The sequence below is a fragment of the Rhinopithecus bieti genome, unplaced genomic scaffold (genome assembly GCF_001698545.2).
Source record: "Rhinopithecus bieti isolate Rb0 unplaced genomic scaffold, ASM169854v2 scaffold_18624, whole genome shotgun sequence".
Taxonomy (NCBI): domain Eukaryota; kingdom Metazoa; phylum Chordata; class Mammalia; order Primates; family Cercopithecidae; genus Rhinopithecus; species Rhinopithecus bieti.
In genome coordinates this window covers 1,910,113-1,928,493 of record NW_016809607.1, presented here as the reverse complement: position 1 = coordinate 1,928,493, position 18,381 = coordinate 1,910,113, and the positions used below count along the sequence as shown (strand labels likewise).

Sequence of the window (18,381 nt, the reverse complement as noted above, 5' to 3'; positions counted from 1 at the left end):
GGTAGACTACTGTACAAATGAAGTAGTAGTTTTAATCAGGAGACATAAAATGGCTGGGTTTCTCTATGATTTAATAGCCATTGATGATATGTATTGTTTTTAAAAATCAAATATTACCATAGGTTGCATTGCCCAGTGTGATAGCTACTAGCCACTTGTGGTTATTGAACGCCTAAAATGTGGCTAGTGTGAATTGAGATGTGCTGTAAATGTAAAAATATATGTTGGGTTTCAAATAGTACAAAACAAAAGAATATAAAATCTGTAATTTGTTTATAATGATTACATATTTTAAATATTTTGGATACATAGGATTAAATAAAACAATAAAATTAATTTCACTTTACTTTTAAATTTTTTAAGTGTAAGATTTAAAATCATGTAATGGTTTGCATTAAAATTATATTGGGCCAGGTGCAGTGGCTCACGCCTGCAATCCCAGCACTTTGGGAGACCAAGGCAGGTGGATCACCTGAGGTCAGGAGTTCGAGACCAGCCTGGCCAACATGGTAAACCCCACCTCTCTACTAAAAAATTAAAAAATTAGCCAGGCGTGGTGGCAGTTGCCTGTAATCCCAGCTACTCAGGAGGCTGAGGCGGGAGAATTGCTTGAACCTGGGAGGCAGAGGCTGTGGTGAGCTGAGATCATGCCACTGCACTCTGGCCTCGTCAGCCTGGATAATAGAGTGAGACTCTGTCTCAAAAAAAAAAAAAAGAAAAAAATATTCTATTGGACAGTGTCACTGTAAGACATAGAGAAAATGTTAGATCCCTGTCCCATTCTCCCTACCTCTCATTCCCATTCTCCAGAGGCAGCCACTTTCAACTTTTAGTCACTTCTCTGCTGTTTACTTCCACATTTCCAAGTGACAAGGTTTTAATTACATTTATTTGAACACTTACTAAAAATGTGCCAATTATGTTCTAAGCTCTCTGCATTTATGAAGTAAATTCTTAGAACAATCATTTTAAAGATGATGAAACTCTGGAGCAGAAATATTAAGTAATTTACCCAGTCACAGATTAAGTAAGGGACAGAGCTTGGATTAGATTCTAATTCTTAGTATCTGGGCATTTGATCAGACGTGGTGGCTCATGCCTATAATCCCAGCATTTTGGGAGGCTGAGGCAAGAGGACTGAGGTAGGGTGTTCGAGACCAGCCTGGGCAACAAAGCGAGACTCTGTCTCTGTTTATTAAAAAATAAAGCATTTTTAAAAATCTGGGCATCTGGCCGGGTGCGGTGGCTCAAGCCTGTAATCCCAGCACTTTGGGAGGCCGAGACGGGCGGATCACGAGGTCAGGAGATCGAGACCATCCTGGCTAACATGGTGAAACCCCGTCTCTACTAAAAAATACAAAAAAAACTAGCCAGGTGAGGTGGCGGGCGCCTGTAGTCCCAGCTACTCGGGAGGCTGAGGCAAGAGGACTGAGGTAGGGTGTTCGAGACCAGCCTGGGCAACAAAGCGAGACTCTGTCTCTGTTTATTAAAAAATAAAGCATTTTTAAAAATCTGGGCATCTAACCTCCAAATATGTTACCATATTGCCGCCTCTGCTTACACTCCCATCATTTTTTTCTTTTTTTTTTTTAAATATAAATATTATCTAACTCCCTGCTATGGAAGATGAAGATTTTGCTTTTCATACTTCTCCCCCTATTCTCCTTCCCTAACCTGATCTTACACTGGGACTTCTACTCCCATCATCACTTAATTGTATAATTTTTGTTAAATTCATATCTAATATATAAATATACATAGATAATATTGTCTTCTATAGCATACCATGATTACATTTTCTTTATCATATTTTTATATTTCTGCAAGTAGTAATTGCCTTGGTTGTAATTTGTTCAGCTTCATTTGTATCTTCTATTAATTGATCATCAGAATCGTTTGTCATTTTTTATTCTCCAAATCACAGGGAGACTTGTTGGAGTTCTGCAGCCTTCAGTCAGGACTGACTACTGTCCAAGTAACACAGTTCTCATAATAGAATTGATCATATTGGGACTTCCCCTTGTTTTCTCTTGCATTTAAGATATGGGGAATCCAAGTCTTTTTCTTTCACCATAGATAAGGTCTCCCTCTGTCACCCAGATTGTAGCGCAGTGGTACCATCACAGCTCACTGTAACCTTGAACTCGAGTTCAAGCAGTCCTCCACTTCAGTCTCCTCAGTAGCTAGGACTATGGCTGCACAGCTAATTTTTTTAATTTTTTGTGGAAATAGGGGTCTCACTGTGTTTCCCAGGCTGGTCTCAAACTTCTGGCCTCAAGTGATCCTCCTACCTTGATCTCCCAAAGCCCTGGGATTACAGGCATGAGACACTCCACTTAGCTGGTAATCCAAGTCTTTTAAGTAGTACCTTGTTCTGGAGAGTGCAATGGCTTCTCAAAATTCTAAGGATATTAACTTAGGTTTTTTTGGTTGTTTTAAAATTTTCTTTGTTCCCTGCATTAACGCTACAGGTTGAACATGCATAATCTGAAAATCTGAAATCCAAATTGTCCAAAACCCAAAACTTTTTGAGTGCCAACATGATGCCACAAGTAGAAAATTCCCTATCTGATTTTATGTGATGGGTCACAGTCAAAACTTTGTTTCATGTACGCAATTACTTCAAAATACTGTATAAAATTAACTTCAGGCTATTTGTATTAAGTGTGCATGAAATATAACTGAATTTTGTTTAGACTTGGATCCCATCCCCAAGATATCGCATATATAGGCAGATATTTCAAAATTTGAGACACTTCTGGTCCCAGCTGTTTCAGATAAGGGCTGTTCAACCTGTATTTCCTTTAAGTTCCTTTTTGCTGTTTGGTTTGGTCATAGTCTTTCAAGTTAGAATCTTGGCCGTAATTGTCTCAGGATCCTTCATATTTGAGAGACACAGAGAAAGCTAACTGGAACATCTCTGTGTACATGGGTAGGACTTTTCAGTGGTGAGCTTCATCATAAGTAAGAAAACAGCAAAACATTTTCCTTAGCCATGTCTCACACCCCCAACATGGTTTTTTAAAGATTTTTCTTCAGGGTGGGTCAATTTTTCTGGAGAGAAAGCTTATCTCAGGTAATAGGAGCTGGGCTGTCAGTTCTGAGACGAAATAAGGCAAGAAGCTAGCTCACTGTTCAGTATTCAGTTTCACTTTATCTTCTTGTTTTCAGTAAGGAGTCACTGCCATTCCTACCCCATATGTTTAGGAGTTTTCACCTGCCATCTTTACCCATTAATGTTAAATTAATGCAAACAGTAACACAAAATATCAGCTGCCTACAAATAGGTATCATATTGTACATACACAGTAATAAATAGTGGCAAAGTATTAAATATTTGACATGTGTTATCTGATTTAATCTTCAAAACTTTACTGTGAAGTAGGAACAATTATTATCCTTATTTGGATTCACTTCAACCACATTCTGCCATTACAATACCTTATTGGCCAGGCATGGTGGTTCACGCCTATAATACCAGCACTTTGGGAGGCTGAGACAAGCGGATTGCCTGAGCTCAGGAGTTCGAGAACAGCCTGGACAACACAGTGAAACCCTATCTCTACTAAGAAACAAAAAATTAGCCAGGTGTGGCAGCGTGTGCCTGTAGTCCCAGCTATTTGGGAGGCTGAGGCAGGATAATTGCTTGAACCTGGGAGGCGGAAGTTGCAGTGAGCTGAGATCGAGCCAATGTACTCCAGCCTGGACAACAGAGCCAGATTCTGTCTCAAAAAAATAATAATAATAATACCTTATTAAAATTTCTTTTTTTCTTCTTATCCTTTGCTCCTGGAGAAACTTTTAGCATTAAAAGTGATGGTGATAAAATTATATTTTCCATTAATAAATTGCTGTTTTGGGGCACTGAAAAATATTTTTTACTGGATGGTAAGACAAGCATTCAATTTTTTGTGTCTAATCATACAAAATTTCTCATAGATTAGCTGCTGATCTTGCTACCTCTATCCAGTATTTCTATGGCATATACATTCTAGATAGCAAAAGGGCACATTATCTCAGAATCCAAGAAACCCCACTGAGATCATAAGCAGAGAAGAAAGATGATGTGAATGAAAGAAACCTGAGATACTTTGATTGATTTAGAACTCTGAGGCTATCCACTATTGCCAGTTTTTTCAGGACATCTTCCTCCTATTCCATTATGAAAGAGATGTAGAGTACACATAGCATTTAAAAATGTAATCTGGCTTTTCTCATACATATCTAAAACTTTTGATCTACCCTTGTATTATCAAAGTAAAAGTGATATTCTCCCATTATTGAAATAAACAGACATTTATTAAATGATGTATTAAATCATATGCTGTATACTCACATTTTGAGGTCTCTGATACTACAGACCTTAATAACGGTTTTACTCCTAAGAGTTTTGTTGGCATAAGGCCAGGTGCCGTGGCTCACGCCTGTAGTCCCAACACTTTGGGAGGCCAAGGCAGGGTGATTGCTTGAACCCAGGATTTTGGGACCAGCCTGGGAAACATGGTGAAACCCCACTTCTACAAAAATTAGAAAAATTAGCTGGGTGTGGTGGTATGTGCCTGTTGTCCTAGCTACTCAGGAGGCTGAGGCAGGAGAATCACGTGAGCTGCCCAGGAAGTCAAGCTGCAGTGAGCTGTGATGATGCCACTGCACTCCAGTTGGGAGACAGAGTGAGACCCGGTTTAAAAAAAAAAAAAAAAAATGTATAATTTGTCTAGAGCCAGAGGTTGCAGTGAGAGGAGATTGCACCACTGCACTCCAGCCTGGGAGAAAGAGTGAGAACCTGTCTCCCTGTCTCAAAAAAAAAAAAAAAAAAAAAAAAAAAAAAAGGCCAGGTGCGGTGGCTCATGCCTGTAATCCAGCACTTTGGGAGGCCGAGGTGGACAGATCACAAGATCAGGAGATCGAGACCATCCCGGCTAACACGGTAAAACGCCATCTCTACTAAAAATAGAAAAACAATTAGCCGGGCATGGTGGCGGGTGCCTGTAGTCCCAGCTACTCGGGAGGCTGAGGCAGGAGAATAGTGTGAATTTGGGAGGTGGAGCTTGCAGTGAGCCAAGATCCTGCCAGTGCACTCCAGCCTGGGTGACAGAGCGAGACTCCATCTAAAAAAAAATATATATATATATATATACACATACACACATATATACACACACATATATGCACACACATATATACACATATATATATACACATAAAATTTGTTAAATAGAATAACTGACAACTAAAATTGTCTTTATAAGTTTGAGCTAATATAGAAGATAACATTATTCTAATTTATTAACCCTTTGTTTATTTGGGTAAATAGAATACATTATCAAGTTTTTTCTTAAAAAAAAAAAGGGGGGGGGGTACCAGGAATCCAAAGGTATAATTGTATAGTCTTGTTCAGGTGTAGCCAAGTGGGGATAACAGTTCCTGTCCCATGCATACAAAAGGTAAAAATAAGTGCTTACCTACCAAACATGTTAAATAAAATTGTCAACAATACTGTATGTTAAAGCCTATTGTGTTCCTCTCCCTTCCCCCATTGGAAACCATTCAGAATTAGATATTTATTATTTTTATAATTTATATGTACACTATATATGTCCATATGCCTAAATAATAATATAGTATTTTGTATGTTTAAAAACTACTGGCCAGGCATGGTGGCTCATGCCTGTAATCCCAGTGCTTTGGGAGTCAGAAGAGTAGGATCAGCTGAGGCTAGGAGTTTGAGACCAACCTGGGCAACATAGCGAGACCCTGTCTCTACAAAAAGTGAAAAAACTACCAAGGTGTGGCAGTGTGTGCCTGTAGCCTCAGCTACTCTGGAGGGTGAGATGGGAGGATTGCTTCAGCCCAGGAGGTATAGGTTGCAATGAGCTGTGATCTTGCCACTGCATTTCAGCCTTGGTAACAGTGAAAAACCTTGTCCAAAAAAAAAAAAAAAACTATATTGTATATGTTTCTGTAATTTGCTTTTTTCCCTCAACATTGTAAGAGTCATCCATGTTAAGACATGTACCTCTGATTTCTCCATTTTCACTAATCCTGTCATCAGGCGTGTCTAATCTGCCGTTAAACCTGTCTACCTTCTATTGGGTGTTTAATTTCAGTTACTGTATTTTAATTTTGTCATCTAAGTTACTGAATATATTAATCACAGTTACTTTAAAGTCTGTGTCTGAAAACTCCCAATCTGTAGATCTTCTGTGGATCCATTTCTCTTGTCTTGTTTTTTCATTGTTTCTCAATCATAAAGTCCTATTGACTGCTGTGCTTAGTAATTTTTGGTAGAATACTGAAATTGTGTGTGAAAATTGTAAGGTGAAATTGTATGTGAAAAATTGTAAGGATAATTTGTGGCTGTAGCTCAGGGATCTACAAATTATGCCCCATGGACCAAATCTGACCTGCTACCTGTTTTTGCCTGGCTTTAAGTTAAGAATGTTTGCTGTATGTTTAAATGATTGAAAAATAATCAAATGAAGAATAATATTTGGCAACACATGAAACAAAATTCAAACCTAAGTGACCATAAGTAGAGTTAGTGGAATAGTCACATTATGTATTGTCTGTGGCTGCTTTTGTGCTGCAACAGCAGAGCTGAGCAGTTGCAACGGAAACCTAATTGGCCACAAGACTAAAAGATTTATTATTGCCAACCTCTGCTCTAGCTAGATGATGGTATCTTTCTCTAGGGAGGATTTACTTCTGGTAGGCCCTTAAGATATTAGGAAGATCACCTTAAGTCGTTCAGGGATTTAGTTGATTCAAAGCTTGTTTTGAGTTCTTGTGGGGGTTGTGAATTTCTGGTTCACCTCTACTTCTAGGGCATAGCTTTTCAGGGATTCCAACTAAAAGCCTGATGTATTTACCCAGAATCCTATTCCTTGATGGGCCCAGTACTTCAGTGTTGGTTCATTGTCCACAATTTTCCTTCTCCCTGAGATTATGGCTCTTCTATGTGTGTGTGTATGTGTGTGTATATATATATGTACATACACACACATGCACCAACAGACATATATATATTTCTGACATTGTCAGAAATAGAAGTTCAAGGTGATCAAATTGCATCCCCACCCCAGATTCTTCAATGGCCTTCCATCTCATTTAGGAAAAAACAAATCCTTATAGTTACTACAAGAATGACTGCATGAGTGAGTCTAAAAATACATGGGTCTAAAGAGGCACAGACAAGATAAAACAGGTTTATTTTGCCACCAGTGCATGAGCACACTAATAAGTGTAGGACTTAACACTCCAAAGGAATATACCCATGCTAGAACCATGCATTTCTGTTTTCATTATTTTTAAACTGAGGTATAATCACTTACCAAAAATGTACATTTAAGTGTTCAGTGTGTTTTGACAAATGTATATACCTATGTACCAATACCTCAGTCAAGATACAGAACATTTCCATCACCCTAGAAAGTTCTCTCCTTGCCTTTTGTTTTTTGTTTTGTTTTTCAATTTTGTTGTTGTTGTTGTTCTGAGACAGGATCTCACTCTGTCACCCAGGCTGGAGTGCAGTGGTGTGATCTTCCAGCGTTCAAGTGATCCTCCTGCTTTAGCCCCCCGAGTGGTGGCACGCACCACCATGCCTGGCTAATTTTTTGTATTTTTTTTGTAGAGACTGGGTTTCACCATGTTGCCCAGGCTGGTTTTGAACTCCTGAGCTCAAGCGATCTGCCTGCCTAGGCATCCCAAAGTGCTGGGATTACAGGCCTAAGCCACCATGCCTGGCTCCTCCTTGCCTTTTCCAGTTAATCTTCTTCCCTTTAGAACAGCAACCGCTGTTCTGATTATCCCCATATTAATCATAATTTTTATTTTATTTATTTATTTTTGAGACAGTCTCACGCTATTGCCAGGCTGGAGTGCAGTGGCGCGATCTCGGCTCACTGCAACTTCCCCCTCCCGGATTTAAGCAATTCTCCTGCCTCAGCCTCCCGAATAGCTGGGACTACAGGCGGCCGCCACCATGCCCAGCTGATTTTTTGTATTTTAGTAGAGATGGGTGGTTTCACTATGTTGGGCAGGATGGTCTTGATCTCCTGACATCGTGATCCACCCTCCTCGGCCTCCCATAGTGCTTGGATTATAGGCATGAGCCACCGCACCCGGCCCAATTTTAATTTTTTCAATTGCAAATTTCATAACTACCATGCTGGTCATAACATTGCTATAAGTATTTAGAAGCTGTTGATGTATTTGCATTGTTCAAATTTCACCTACTTCTCTGGATCCCAGATTAATTGATTTTTTTTTTTTTAAGGCCACATCTGCGTGTTAATCTGCAGATCTAGCTCATAGCCCCTTTGATGAATAGAAGGTATACTAACACAAATGTCATACATGATTAGGTAATATAAGTAACCTGGTCTTTTAGAATACTATTGAATGACACTAAGCTACTTAAAAATTAATTCCTAGAATCCCAACCCTTATATTTCCATGACAAGTAACATGCATTATCTCAGGTGAGAGTGCCATTTTCAATTTACAGATGAGAAAATGATTCAACAACTAATTGACTTACACAAAAATCCCCTTACCGTAATCAGTGGTGCCAGGACTAGATTTTTATTATTTTGCTCATTCCACTATCCTAGGCTGCATGTACACAAGGAAAGAGCCAACTTGTATTCCAAAAATTCAATTTCCTTGTTTCTTCTCTGAAAATTCATAGGTTACCCATTCTTCCTATCCTCTGGCATAGTGTTGAGCACTGAAAACATGCATCAAATAGTGCTATAAACTTTTTTTTGAGACAGAGTCTCGCTCTGTTGCCAGGCTGGAGTGCAGTGGTGTGATCTCGGCTCACTCCAACCTCTGCTTCCCAGGTTCAAGCGATTCTCCTGCCTCAGCCTTCCAAGTAACTGGGACTACAGGAGTGCACCACCATGCCCAGCTAATTTTTGTATTTTTAGTAGTGACAGGGTTTCACCATGTGGGCCGGGACGGTGTCGATCTCCTGATCTCGTGATCCACCTGCCTCGGCCTCCCAAAGTGCTGGGATTACAGGCGTGAACCACCGCGCCCAGCCGCTATAAACATTTTCTGTACTTTATAACAGAAGATTGATAGGAAATTTAGAGATAAATAATTCCATGGCTATTCACCATACAATTTAGACTCCACCTATGTAAAAGATTGTGTTGCTTTTGAGTAAGATGAAAAGAAGCCCTTAGTTTTGCTATCCTGCCTTACTGACAATAATTACAAGAAATTCTTAAATAGACATATAAAAATGTAATATATATGATACATTGCATTATACATTTATGAATCCATTTTTTCCTTCATCTACACACCTGTGAAAGCCCAGAGATACTGCTGTGTGCAGGGCCTTCTTGCTTTTCACTCCGGCTAAACAAGAAAACACTAGGTGGTCAGATTTGGAGGGCTTTACTTCATTGTACTTCTCTTTGAAGTCTCTTGGGTTCATCTGTAGAGCTTCGCCTACCTCATCCACTGAAAGAAAATGTTAAGAATTTCAATTAGATTTTAGATATAGTAAATTATTTATATGTTTTTTAATAATTTAAGACACATGTCATTTACATGGTATATTGATAGACCCAGGGATTTTTCAATACTCCAGAATTCCCCATGTCTCTGTAACATCAATTAACATAATATTTTTAGAATTCAACAGGTTTTCAAGTTCCTTATAAGTGACATCATTAGAAATAGCAGTATAAAAATTGTGGTGGTTTCCCGTTATTTACTTCAAACCTGGAAAAAATAAACAATTTAGGCAACTTCAAAGTGATATCACTATTAATAGCTGGAAATAATAGGTTAAACGAATTTCCCCCCTGTTCGTCAGTTAACTATCGTCAATTTTTTTGCTTTAATAAACGATGTATTCTAGGTATGTATTTTGCACAGTGACATAATAAATATATATTTGGTCTCTGCTCCTGGTTCCTGATACAAGAGCTCCTAAAACCCTTATAATTTCCTGAGTGATGGTGGTGGGGGGGTGCTGGGACCATCTTTTGTTTTAATGTATTTCGTTTTGTACTCCACTTCCTGACCCAGAGCTCCCAAATCCCTTGGAATTTCCTGGGTGATAGATTCTTTTGTTCTAATGAAGTGACTCTTGGTAGGTTCATGGATAGCTTCAGGATGGGGGCTGGTCACCAGAAAGACCCAACTGTGATTAGAAGCTTGGAACTCAGCCCCGTTCTCATCCTCCAGGAGGTAAGAGCAGCTGGAGACTGAGTTAATAACTGATGACTACATGATGAAGTTTCCATAAATATCTCTAATGGGGTTCGGAAAGCTTCTGGTTGGTGAACACATTCAAGTGCTGGGAGGATAACACACCCCAACTCCATAGGGACAGAAGCTCCTGTGCATGGGACCCTTCTAGACTTCCCACTGTGTACCTCTTCATCTGGCTGTTTATCTGTATTTTTTATTATATTCTTTCAAATAAATCGATAAACTTGTTTCTCTGACTTCTTTGAGCAGTTCTAGCAAAGTATCAAACCCAAGGAAGGGGTCAAGGGAACCCCCAATTTACAGCTAGTTGGTCAGAAGAGTGGGAGGCCTGGACTTGTGACTGGCATCTGAGGTAGGGGCAGTCTTATGGGACTGAACCCTTAGCCTTTGGGGTCTGTGCTAACTCTGGGTAGTTAGTTCAAAATAAAATTTTAGAACATCCAGTTAGTGTCCATAGAGAATTGGAGAATTACTTGGTTTTGGAAAACCCACACATCTCCCACACATCTGATATCAAAAGTGTTGTGAGAGTACAGAAAAGAATTTTTCAGCCAGGCATGGTGGCTTATGCCTGTCATCCCAGCACTTTGGGAGGCCGAGGTAGAAGGATCTCTTCAGCCCGGGAGGTGGGGTTGCAGTGAACTGAGATCAGGTCACTGCACTCCAGTCTGGAGGACACAGTGAGAACCTATCTCAAAAAAAAAAAAAAAAAAAAAAAAAAAAAAAAGGCCAGGTGCGGTGGCTCATGCCTGTAATCCCAGCATTTTGGGAGGCCGAGGGGGGTGGATCACCTGAGGTCAGGAGTTCAAGACCAGCCTGACCAACATGGTGAAACCCCGTCTCCACTAAAAATACAAAAATTAGGCGTGGTGGCAGGTGCCTAGAATCCCAGCTACTTGGGAGACTGAGGCAGGAGAATTGCTTGAACCTGGGAGGCGGAGGTTGCAGTGAGCCAAGATCATGCCATTGCACTCCAGCCTGGGCGACAACAGCAAAACTCTGTCTCAAAAAAAAGGAGGAGTTTTTCCATGTATGCATGTATCCCCTGACTGTGAGCATCAGGATGCAGCCTGTGCTGCCCTGAATGTTTGATATTGGCCTTGTGTCAGTTCCATATTCTGCTCTTTCCAAGCCCCTTAATTGGTGGGAGCTTGTAAATACACATTCAGCATCTGGTAACTGAATTATGGAAATAATTTGTAAATCTTAATCTAAGTTACAATATTAAGAAAATTTTTATTTCATTTCCCCTTGCAAGCAAAGATATTAAGACATAGATTAGATGTGGGGACCTTACATTTTATACTACAATTGTAAGTACTTAATGGCATTCTTTCTTTCTTTTTTTTTTTTTGAGATGGAGTCTGGCTCTGTCACCAGGCTGGAGTGCAATGGCACAATCTCGGCTCACTGCAACCTCCACCTCTCGGGTTCAAGCAATTCTCCTGCCTCAGCCTCCTGAGTAGCTGGGACTACAGGTGTGTGCCACCATGCCCAGCTAATTTTTGTATTTTTAGTAGAGACGGGGTTTCACCATGTTGGTCAGGATGGTCTTGATCTCTTGACCTCGCGATCTGCTGCCTTAGCCTCCCAAAGTGCTGGGATTACACTGCACCCCGCCTGGCACTGTTTCTATCTCTTAAATATAGTCACCTTTTGGTATCTGAAGGGGATTGGTTCCAGTACTCCTTTGGATACCAAAGTCTGTGGATGCTCAAGTCCCTTATATAAAATGGCATAGCATTTGCATATAACTTATGCTCATCTCCCGTGTACTTTAAATCATCTCGTTTACTTATAATCCTTAGTACAATGTAAATGCTATGTAAGTAGTTATATTGTATTTTTGGGGTTTTTATTGTTGTTGTTGTTGTTGTATTGTTATTTTGGGTTTTTCTTCCTGAATATTTTCTTTCTAGTTGACTTGAATCCTCTGGTGTTAAACCTGCAGATACAGAGTGCCAACATATTGTTACATAATATGGTATTGTAATATAATATTGTAACATAATATAACAATTGTAACATAATATGGTATTGGAACCCATAAAATAAAATAAATCCATGGGTCCATACTGATATAAGGATATAATTGAATAAATAAATTGGGAGAAGGGATTATCTTCCTTATATGGGAATTTTCAACTAATAAATATAGAAGGAATGATGGGAACAGAAAATCATTAGGCAAACACTCCAGTAATAATTGTTGCAGATAAAAACCATTGATAGATATAGATCTAGTGGGTGAAAGTGTGATGAGAAATGAGATAATATCTTTCCATGAGATACTAATTACAAAGGGAGAAACCTGAAAGATAACACTTTAACTAGTTATTCAAATATAACTTCACCAGTAATAAGACATGTTGACAACATGTGCCTCCTGATATGAGGCCCTGAGAAGAGCACAAAATATCACTTCCTTAGTATTCTTGCAAAAAAATTCATGTCCTGAATCTAATTAGAAGAAAATCTCAGACAAAAAAATCTACAAAATAACTAGTACCCTTTTTAAAAGTGTCAATGTCAAGAAAGATTAAAGTCTGCAGATTAGTTAACAGTATTATATCAGTACTAATTTCCTGATTTCAATAATTGCACTACGTAAGATGGTCATACTATGTGAAGTTGGTAAGAATAAAGGAAACTGTTTTACTTTTGCAACTTTTCTACAGGTCTAAAATTATTTTTTAAAAAGAATATCCAAAAGATTTTTAAAATAACAAAAAAAGTAATAATGTTCGTATTTCACAACAAAATGACCACTGTAAGAAAGGTAAATAAGGCCAGGCACAGTGGCTCATGCCTGTAATCCCAACACTTTGGGAGGCTGAGGTGGGAGGATCACCTGAGTCCAGGAGTTGGAGACAGCCTGGGCAACACAGTGAGACTCCATCTCTACTAAAAGTTTTAAAAAAAAATTAGCCAGATGTGATGGCACAAGCCTGTAGTCCCAGTACTAGGGAAGCTGAGGCAGGACGATCGTTTGAGCCCACGAGGTGGAGGCTGCAGTGGGGCTGTGATGGTACCACTGTACTCCACCAGCCTAAGTGACAGAGTGAGACTTTGTTTTCAAAAAAAAAAAAAAAAAAAAAACAGAAAAAAGTACATTATTTTTACAGTATGCTTCAAATTTGTTTAAAGTATTAAATATAAATAAAATGATTTAAGTAGTAGAGCTGGTATAAGAAAGGTTTAACAAGTCTGTCCAGAAGATAGAGACTTATCCAAGTATACTTTATACTTTATACGAGAATTTAGTATCTGTTAACAGTAACACTGTAAATTAATAAGGAAATGACATTATATTCAATAAACAGGCCAACTAAGTAGGAGAAAACACTAAGTAGGCTGTTACCTCATTCCTTGTGCTTAAATTCCAAATATAAACCTAAAATCTATTTTCTTTTTTTTTTTTTTTTGAGATGGAATCTCTCTGTCGCCCAGGCTGGAGTGCAGTGGCACAACCTTGGCTCACGGCAAGCTGTGCCTCCCGGGTTCAGGCCATTCTCCTGCCTCAGCCTCCCAAGTAGCTGGGACTACAGGCACCTGCCACCATGGCCAGCTAATTTTATGTATGTTAGCCTAGATGGTCTTAATCTCCTGACCTCGTGATCCGCCCACCTTGGTGTGAGCCACAGGTGTGAGCCACAGCACCCAGCCCTAAAATCTAATATTCTAAAAGTACTCATAGAAAACATGAGCAGATAATTTCAGTCTTAGGATAGGAAGGCTATTCTAAACATGACAAAACTCAGAAATCATAAAGGTTTGATCTCATAAAAATGCTAAATTTATATATGGAAAAAGAACAATGAACACTTTGAATACAAGTAACAGGTAGGAAGAAAATTCTTGTGACAGAAAAAAACCAAAGGGTTAGTGTTAATAAAATAGAGTTCATACAAATAACTAGGAAAAGAAAAAAATCCCCATAGAAAATGGTCAAAATATATGAACATGGAATTGACATGAGAAATATAAATAGCCAATAAAATGTGAAAAGGTGCCCGATCTACTACTAATTAAGGAAATACAAGATCTAAACAAAATTTTGTTATTTTGTCAGGTTTGTAAAAATTAGAAGAATTTATAATATCAAATATTGGTGAGGGAAAGAGGAAACGGGTACTTTCCTACATTGCTGGTAGTGTATAATGTTACAAACTTTTGAAGGGAAATTTAGCTGTAATAACATTGTAAGTATGCATATCCTTTTTACCTCACAATTTTAGTTTTAGGAATCTATCCTACAGGAATCTTAGTATGAGTTAATACAGATGTATATATATATATGTGTAACTATGTTTGTGGGTAGCATTCTTTGTAACATTGGAAAATTATGATAAGCTGGAAGTTCAATAAGGCAACTGTTATAAGTGGTACATTTATACAATGGGATATGCATCATTTAATGTAAGTTGTCCAAAATAGTATTGAATTTAAAAAACTAGTTGTTGAACATTGTGTATAAACCTAAGGTTCCCAAACGTTCTGGGTTTACAATGCTTTTAATGCCTTGGTAATTTTTTGCAGGGCTCATAGGCCAAAAGAAATGAACAGCAGTTCCATGTATTAAGTAGTTAAGAAAAGCCAAAAGTAAGTTACAAAAAAAACATATCTTCTTATAAAAAATAGACACTCTTTTGTTTTATTTCTTTTTTTTTTTTTTTTTTTTTTTTTTTTTAAGACTAGTCAAGTGCAGTAGTGAAAAGGAGGGAAAGAGTAGAACAAGTTAGATCTGTAACTGACTGGACAATGAATTGAGGTAACTCACTACCTTCAGACCAGCCATACTTTTCTATTTTCATCTGTCATTTTCATGGCTAGCAAAGTAACATAAAAATGGACAAATAGCTATAAAGGTTTAAACGAACAGGTTTCCAGCTATTCCACTCCCATGTATATGCTCAAATGAAAACAGGGGCTCAAACAAATACTTGTACACTAATGCTCATATGTATTCACAATAACCAAAAGGTGGAAACGACCCAAGTGTTCATCAACAGATTATGGATAAATAAAATGTGATGTATACATAAAATGGAATGTTAGTCATAAAAATGAATGAAGTACTGACACGTGCTACAATACGGATGCATCTTGAAAACATGTTGAGTTAAATAAGCCAGACACAAAAGGACAAATATTATATGATTCCATTTATATGAAATATTTAGAATAGGCAAATTCATAGAGACAGAAAGTAGGTTAGAGGTTGTCAGGAGTTGGAGGGAGGAGGAATGGTGAGTTTCTGTTTGGGGTGATGAAAATTTTTGTACTGAAATAAAAAGTGTCGATGGTTGCACAATACTGTGAATATAATTAATGCTACTAAACTGTACATTCAAAATAGTTAAAATCACATTTTATACATATTTTACCACAATAAACAAAACTTAAAAATACAGGTTTCCTCACCCCCTTCAGATCTGAAAAGTTGATTCACTGTGTCTACAAGATTAGATCTTAACCTGGAATCAAACTATTTCTCATCCAGCTAGCTGTTTTCTGAATTCCCAGAATATAAAGAGCCAGCAGGCTGAATTAATAATGCTCATTACTGCTTCTCATTGTTAGGAACTGGAAAACTATGGTAATTTTATAATTTATGTTAAACTCAAGATTCTGGCTCTTAGCCACTGTGAAAGATAGTGACAGCAAGTAACTTCTTTAACTGGATCAAAGATAGTTATGTTTTTCTTGTAGTCATCTAACTGATATTTAACTTTCTATAATTCAATTATACTCCTATTGGGAGGTGGAGGATAGGGGAAATAACCAGTGAACACTAGATTTCTTGCCCTTCCACTCAATGAGCAAAAGCCTGAAGCAAGCCTATTTGTTTGATGAGTTTCAGCTCCCTCAAGCCTCTCATGATATGAGCCTCTATTCCACACTAATTATTTAAAGCCAATAGTGCGTGTTTTTATGTACAGCATGTGCTCCACTTGCAAATCAACCACTTGATCTTGTGCTCAAAGAAACACTAATCTGTTCCTATACTGAAGAAAAACTGGCTATTTAGGATTTACTGAGAGATGATGTGTGGATCTCTAGAGGGATTTTCAAGAGTAATACAGACTGCACCTGATTTTCACATTTTCAGCCTAACCTTTGAATAACCTCCAGTTTTGCAGTTTCCACATTAGTAAACCTAACATCACCTGGATATTCACTGCGGCATTACAACACAGGATAGAATCCAAGCTCCTTAGTGTGTTCCTTAATGCCTTTCAACAACCCCTTACCAGCAGTTTACCAAATCCACTCCTCCCCCCATTTCTCCTCTTAGGCCCCAATTGCCCTATCCTCCAGCTACATCAAAAGTATATGTGTGCTCCTGGTCGGGCGTAGTGGCTCATGCCTGTAATCCCAGCACTTCGGGAGGCCAAGGAGGGCGGATCACGAGGTCAGGAGTTTGAGACCAGCCTGACCAACATGGTGAAACCCCCGTCTCTACTAAAAATACAAAAATTAGCTGGGCGTGGTGGCACGTGCCTGTATTCCCAGCTACTCAGGAGGCTGAGGCAGGAGAACTGAACCCATGAGGCAGAGGTTGCAGTGAATGGAGATTGCACCACTGCACTCCAGCCTGGGTAACAGAGCAAGACTCCATCTCCCCCCCTCCCCCCAAAAAAGTATATGTGTACTCTAAATACAGTTTTATAATGAAAACAGGAGGGATTTTAGACTCAGATAAACCTAGATTCACATTCTGGCTTACCCACTTACCCCTGTAACCCTACAGAAATTACTTAAAATTTTTAGGATGTAGTTTGTTATTTGTAAAATAGGAATATTATTATCATTTAAACCTATGAGCTTTAAGTAAGGTAATGTATATACAGTGCAATCAATCAATATCTATTTCTGCCTTTCCTTCGTGATTTATACATAGTGCTCATTCTCAAAGAAATATCTTTCTCCCTCATCTCTCCATGGAACACTCTTACTCTGCTTTAAGGCCCAGTTAAATGTCCCTTGCCACCTCCCCTTTAATCTAACAATTGCGCATCTAGATATCTATTTTAGTAAAATATTTGTACAAATACACAAAGTGGTATGTACAATGATAATTACTGAACAACTTTATCATAGCAAAAAAATTGGAAATCAAAGTGTTCATCAATAGGTGACTGGTGAAATGGTAGAATATATGTGGCAGTTAAGAGTGTTACATGTGCCGCCATGGAAGGCTTCTGAATACCTAAGAAAAAATTGCAGAAAAGTATGCACAGATCACATTTGTATATACAGTATTTTTACGTACTTTTATTTATGTATATTCATAGACAAGTGTTTAGAAGGGTGTGTATCAAGCCATGTCTGGGGAGAAGAGTGGGAGGGGGAGGATATATAAAGGAGCCACATGTTGTGTTTTGTTTTAATATGAGGATAGAATCATTTAATACTAGCATTTTTTTTTTTTTTTTTTTAGATGGTGTCTTCTTCTGTCACCCAGGCTGGAGTACAACAGTGCGATCTCGGCTCACTGCAACCTCTACCTCCCAGGTTCAAGCAATTCTCCTGCCTCAGCCTCCCGAGTAACTGGGATTACAGGCACGTGCTACCACACCTGGCTAATTTTGTATTTTAGTAGTGGTAGGGTTTCACCATGTTGGCCACGCTGGTCTTGAACCTCCTGACATAAGGTGATCCACCCACCTCGGCCTCCCAAAGTGCTGGGATTACAGGCGTGAGCCACTGTGCCCAACCACTAGCATAATTTTATATGTTATTTATTTATTTTGAGGCAGGGTCTCACTCTGGCGACCGGACTGAAGTGAAGTGGCATGATCTCCCAGGCTCAAGTAATCCTTCCACCTAAGCCTCCTTAGTAGCTGGGACTACAAGAGCTTGGCTAATTTTGTATTACAGCATAATTATTTAAATGAAAAGGTACCTTTTTTGGCCGGGCACGGTGGCTCAAGCCTGTAATCCCAGCACTTTGGAAGGCTGAGATGGGCGGATCATGAGGTCAGGAGATCGAGACCATCCTGGCTAACATGGTGAAACCCCGTCTCTACTAAAAAAAAAATACAAAAAACTAGCTGGGTGAGGTGGCGGGCGCCTGTAGTCCCAGCTACTCGGGAGGCTGAGGCAGGAGAATGGCCTAAACCCGGGAGGCGGAGCTTGCAGTGA

At 38.9% G+C, this 18,381-nt stretch overlaps 1 protein-coding gene across 1 annotated transcript in view; it reads right to left on the bottom strand.

Moving 5' to 3' along the window:
• LOC108540687 (thiosulfate sulfurtransferase like domain containing 3) overlaps positions 1-18,381 on the bottom strand; it is a 50,198-nt gene that overhangs the window by 28,930 nt on the left and 2,887 nt on the right. The window contains exon 2 of the mRNA XM_017889831.1: positions 9,315-9,474. Within this exon, the coding sequence (XP_017745320.1) occupies positions 9,315-9,474 (160 nt within the window). The remainder of the gene's footprint in view (positions 1-9,314; positions 9,475-18,381) is intronic.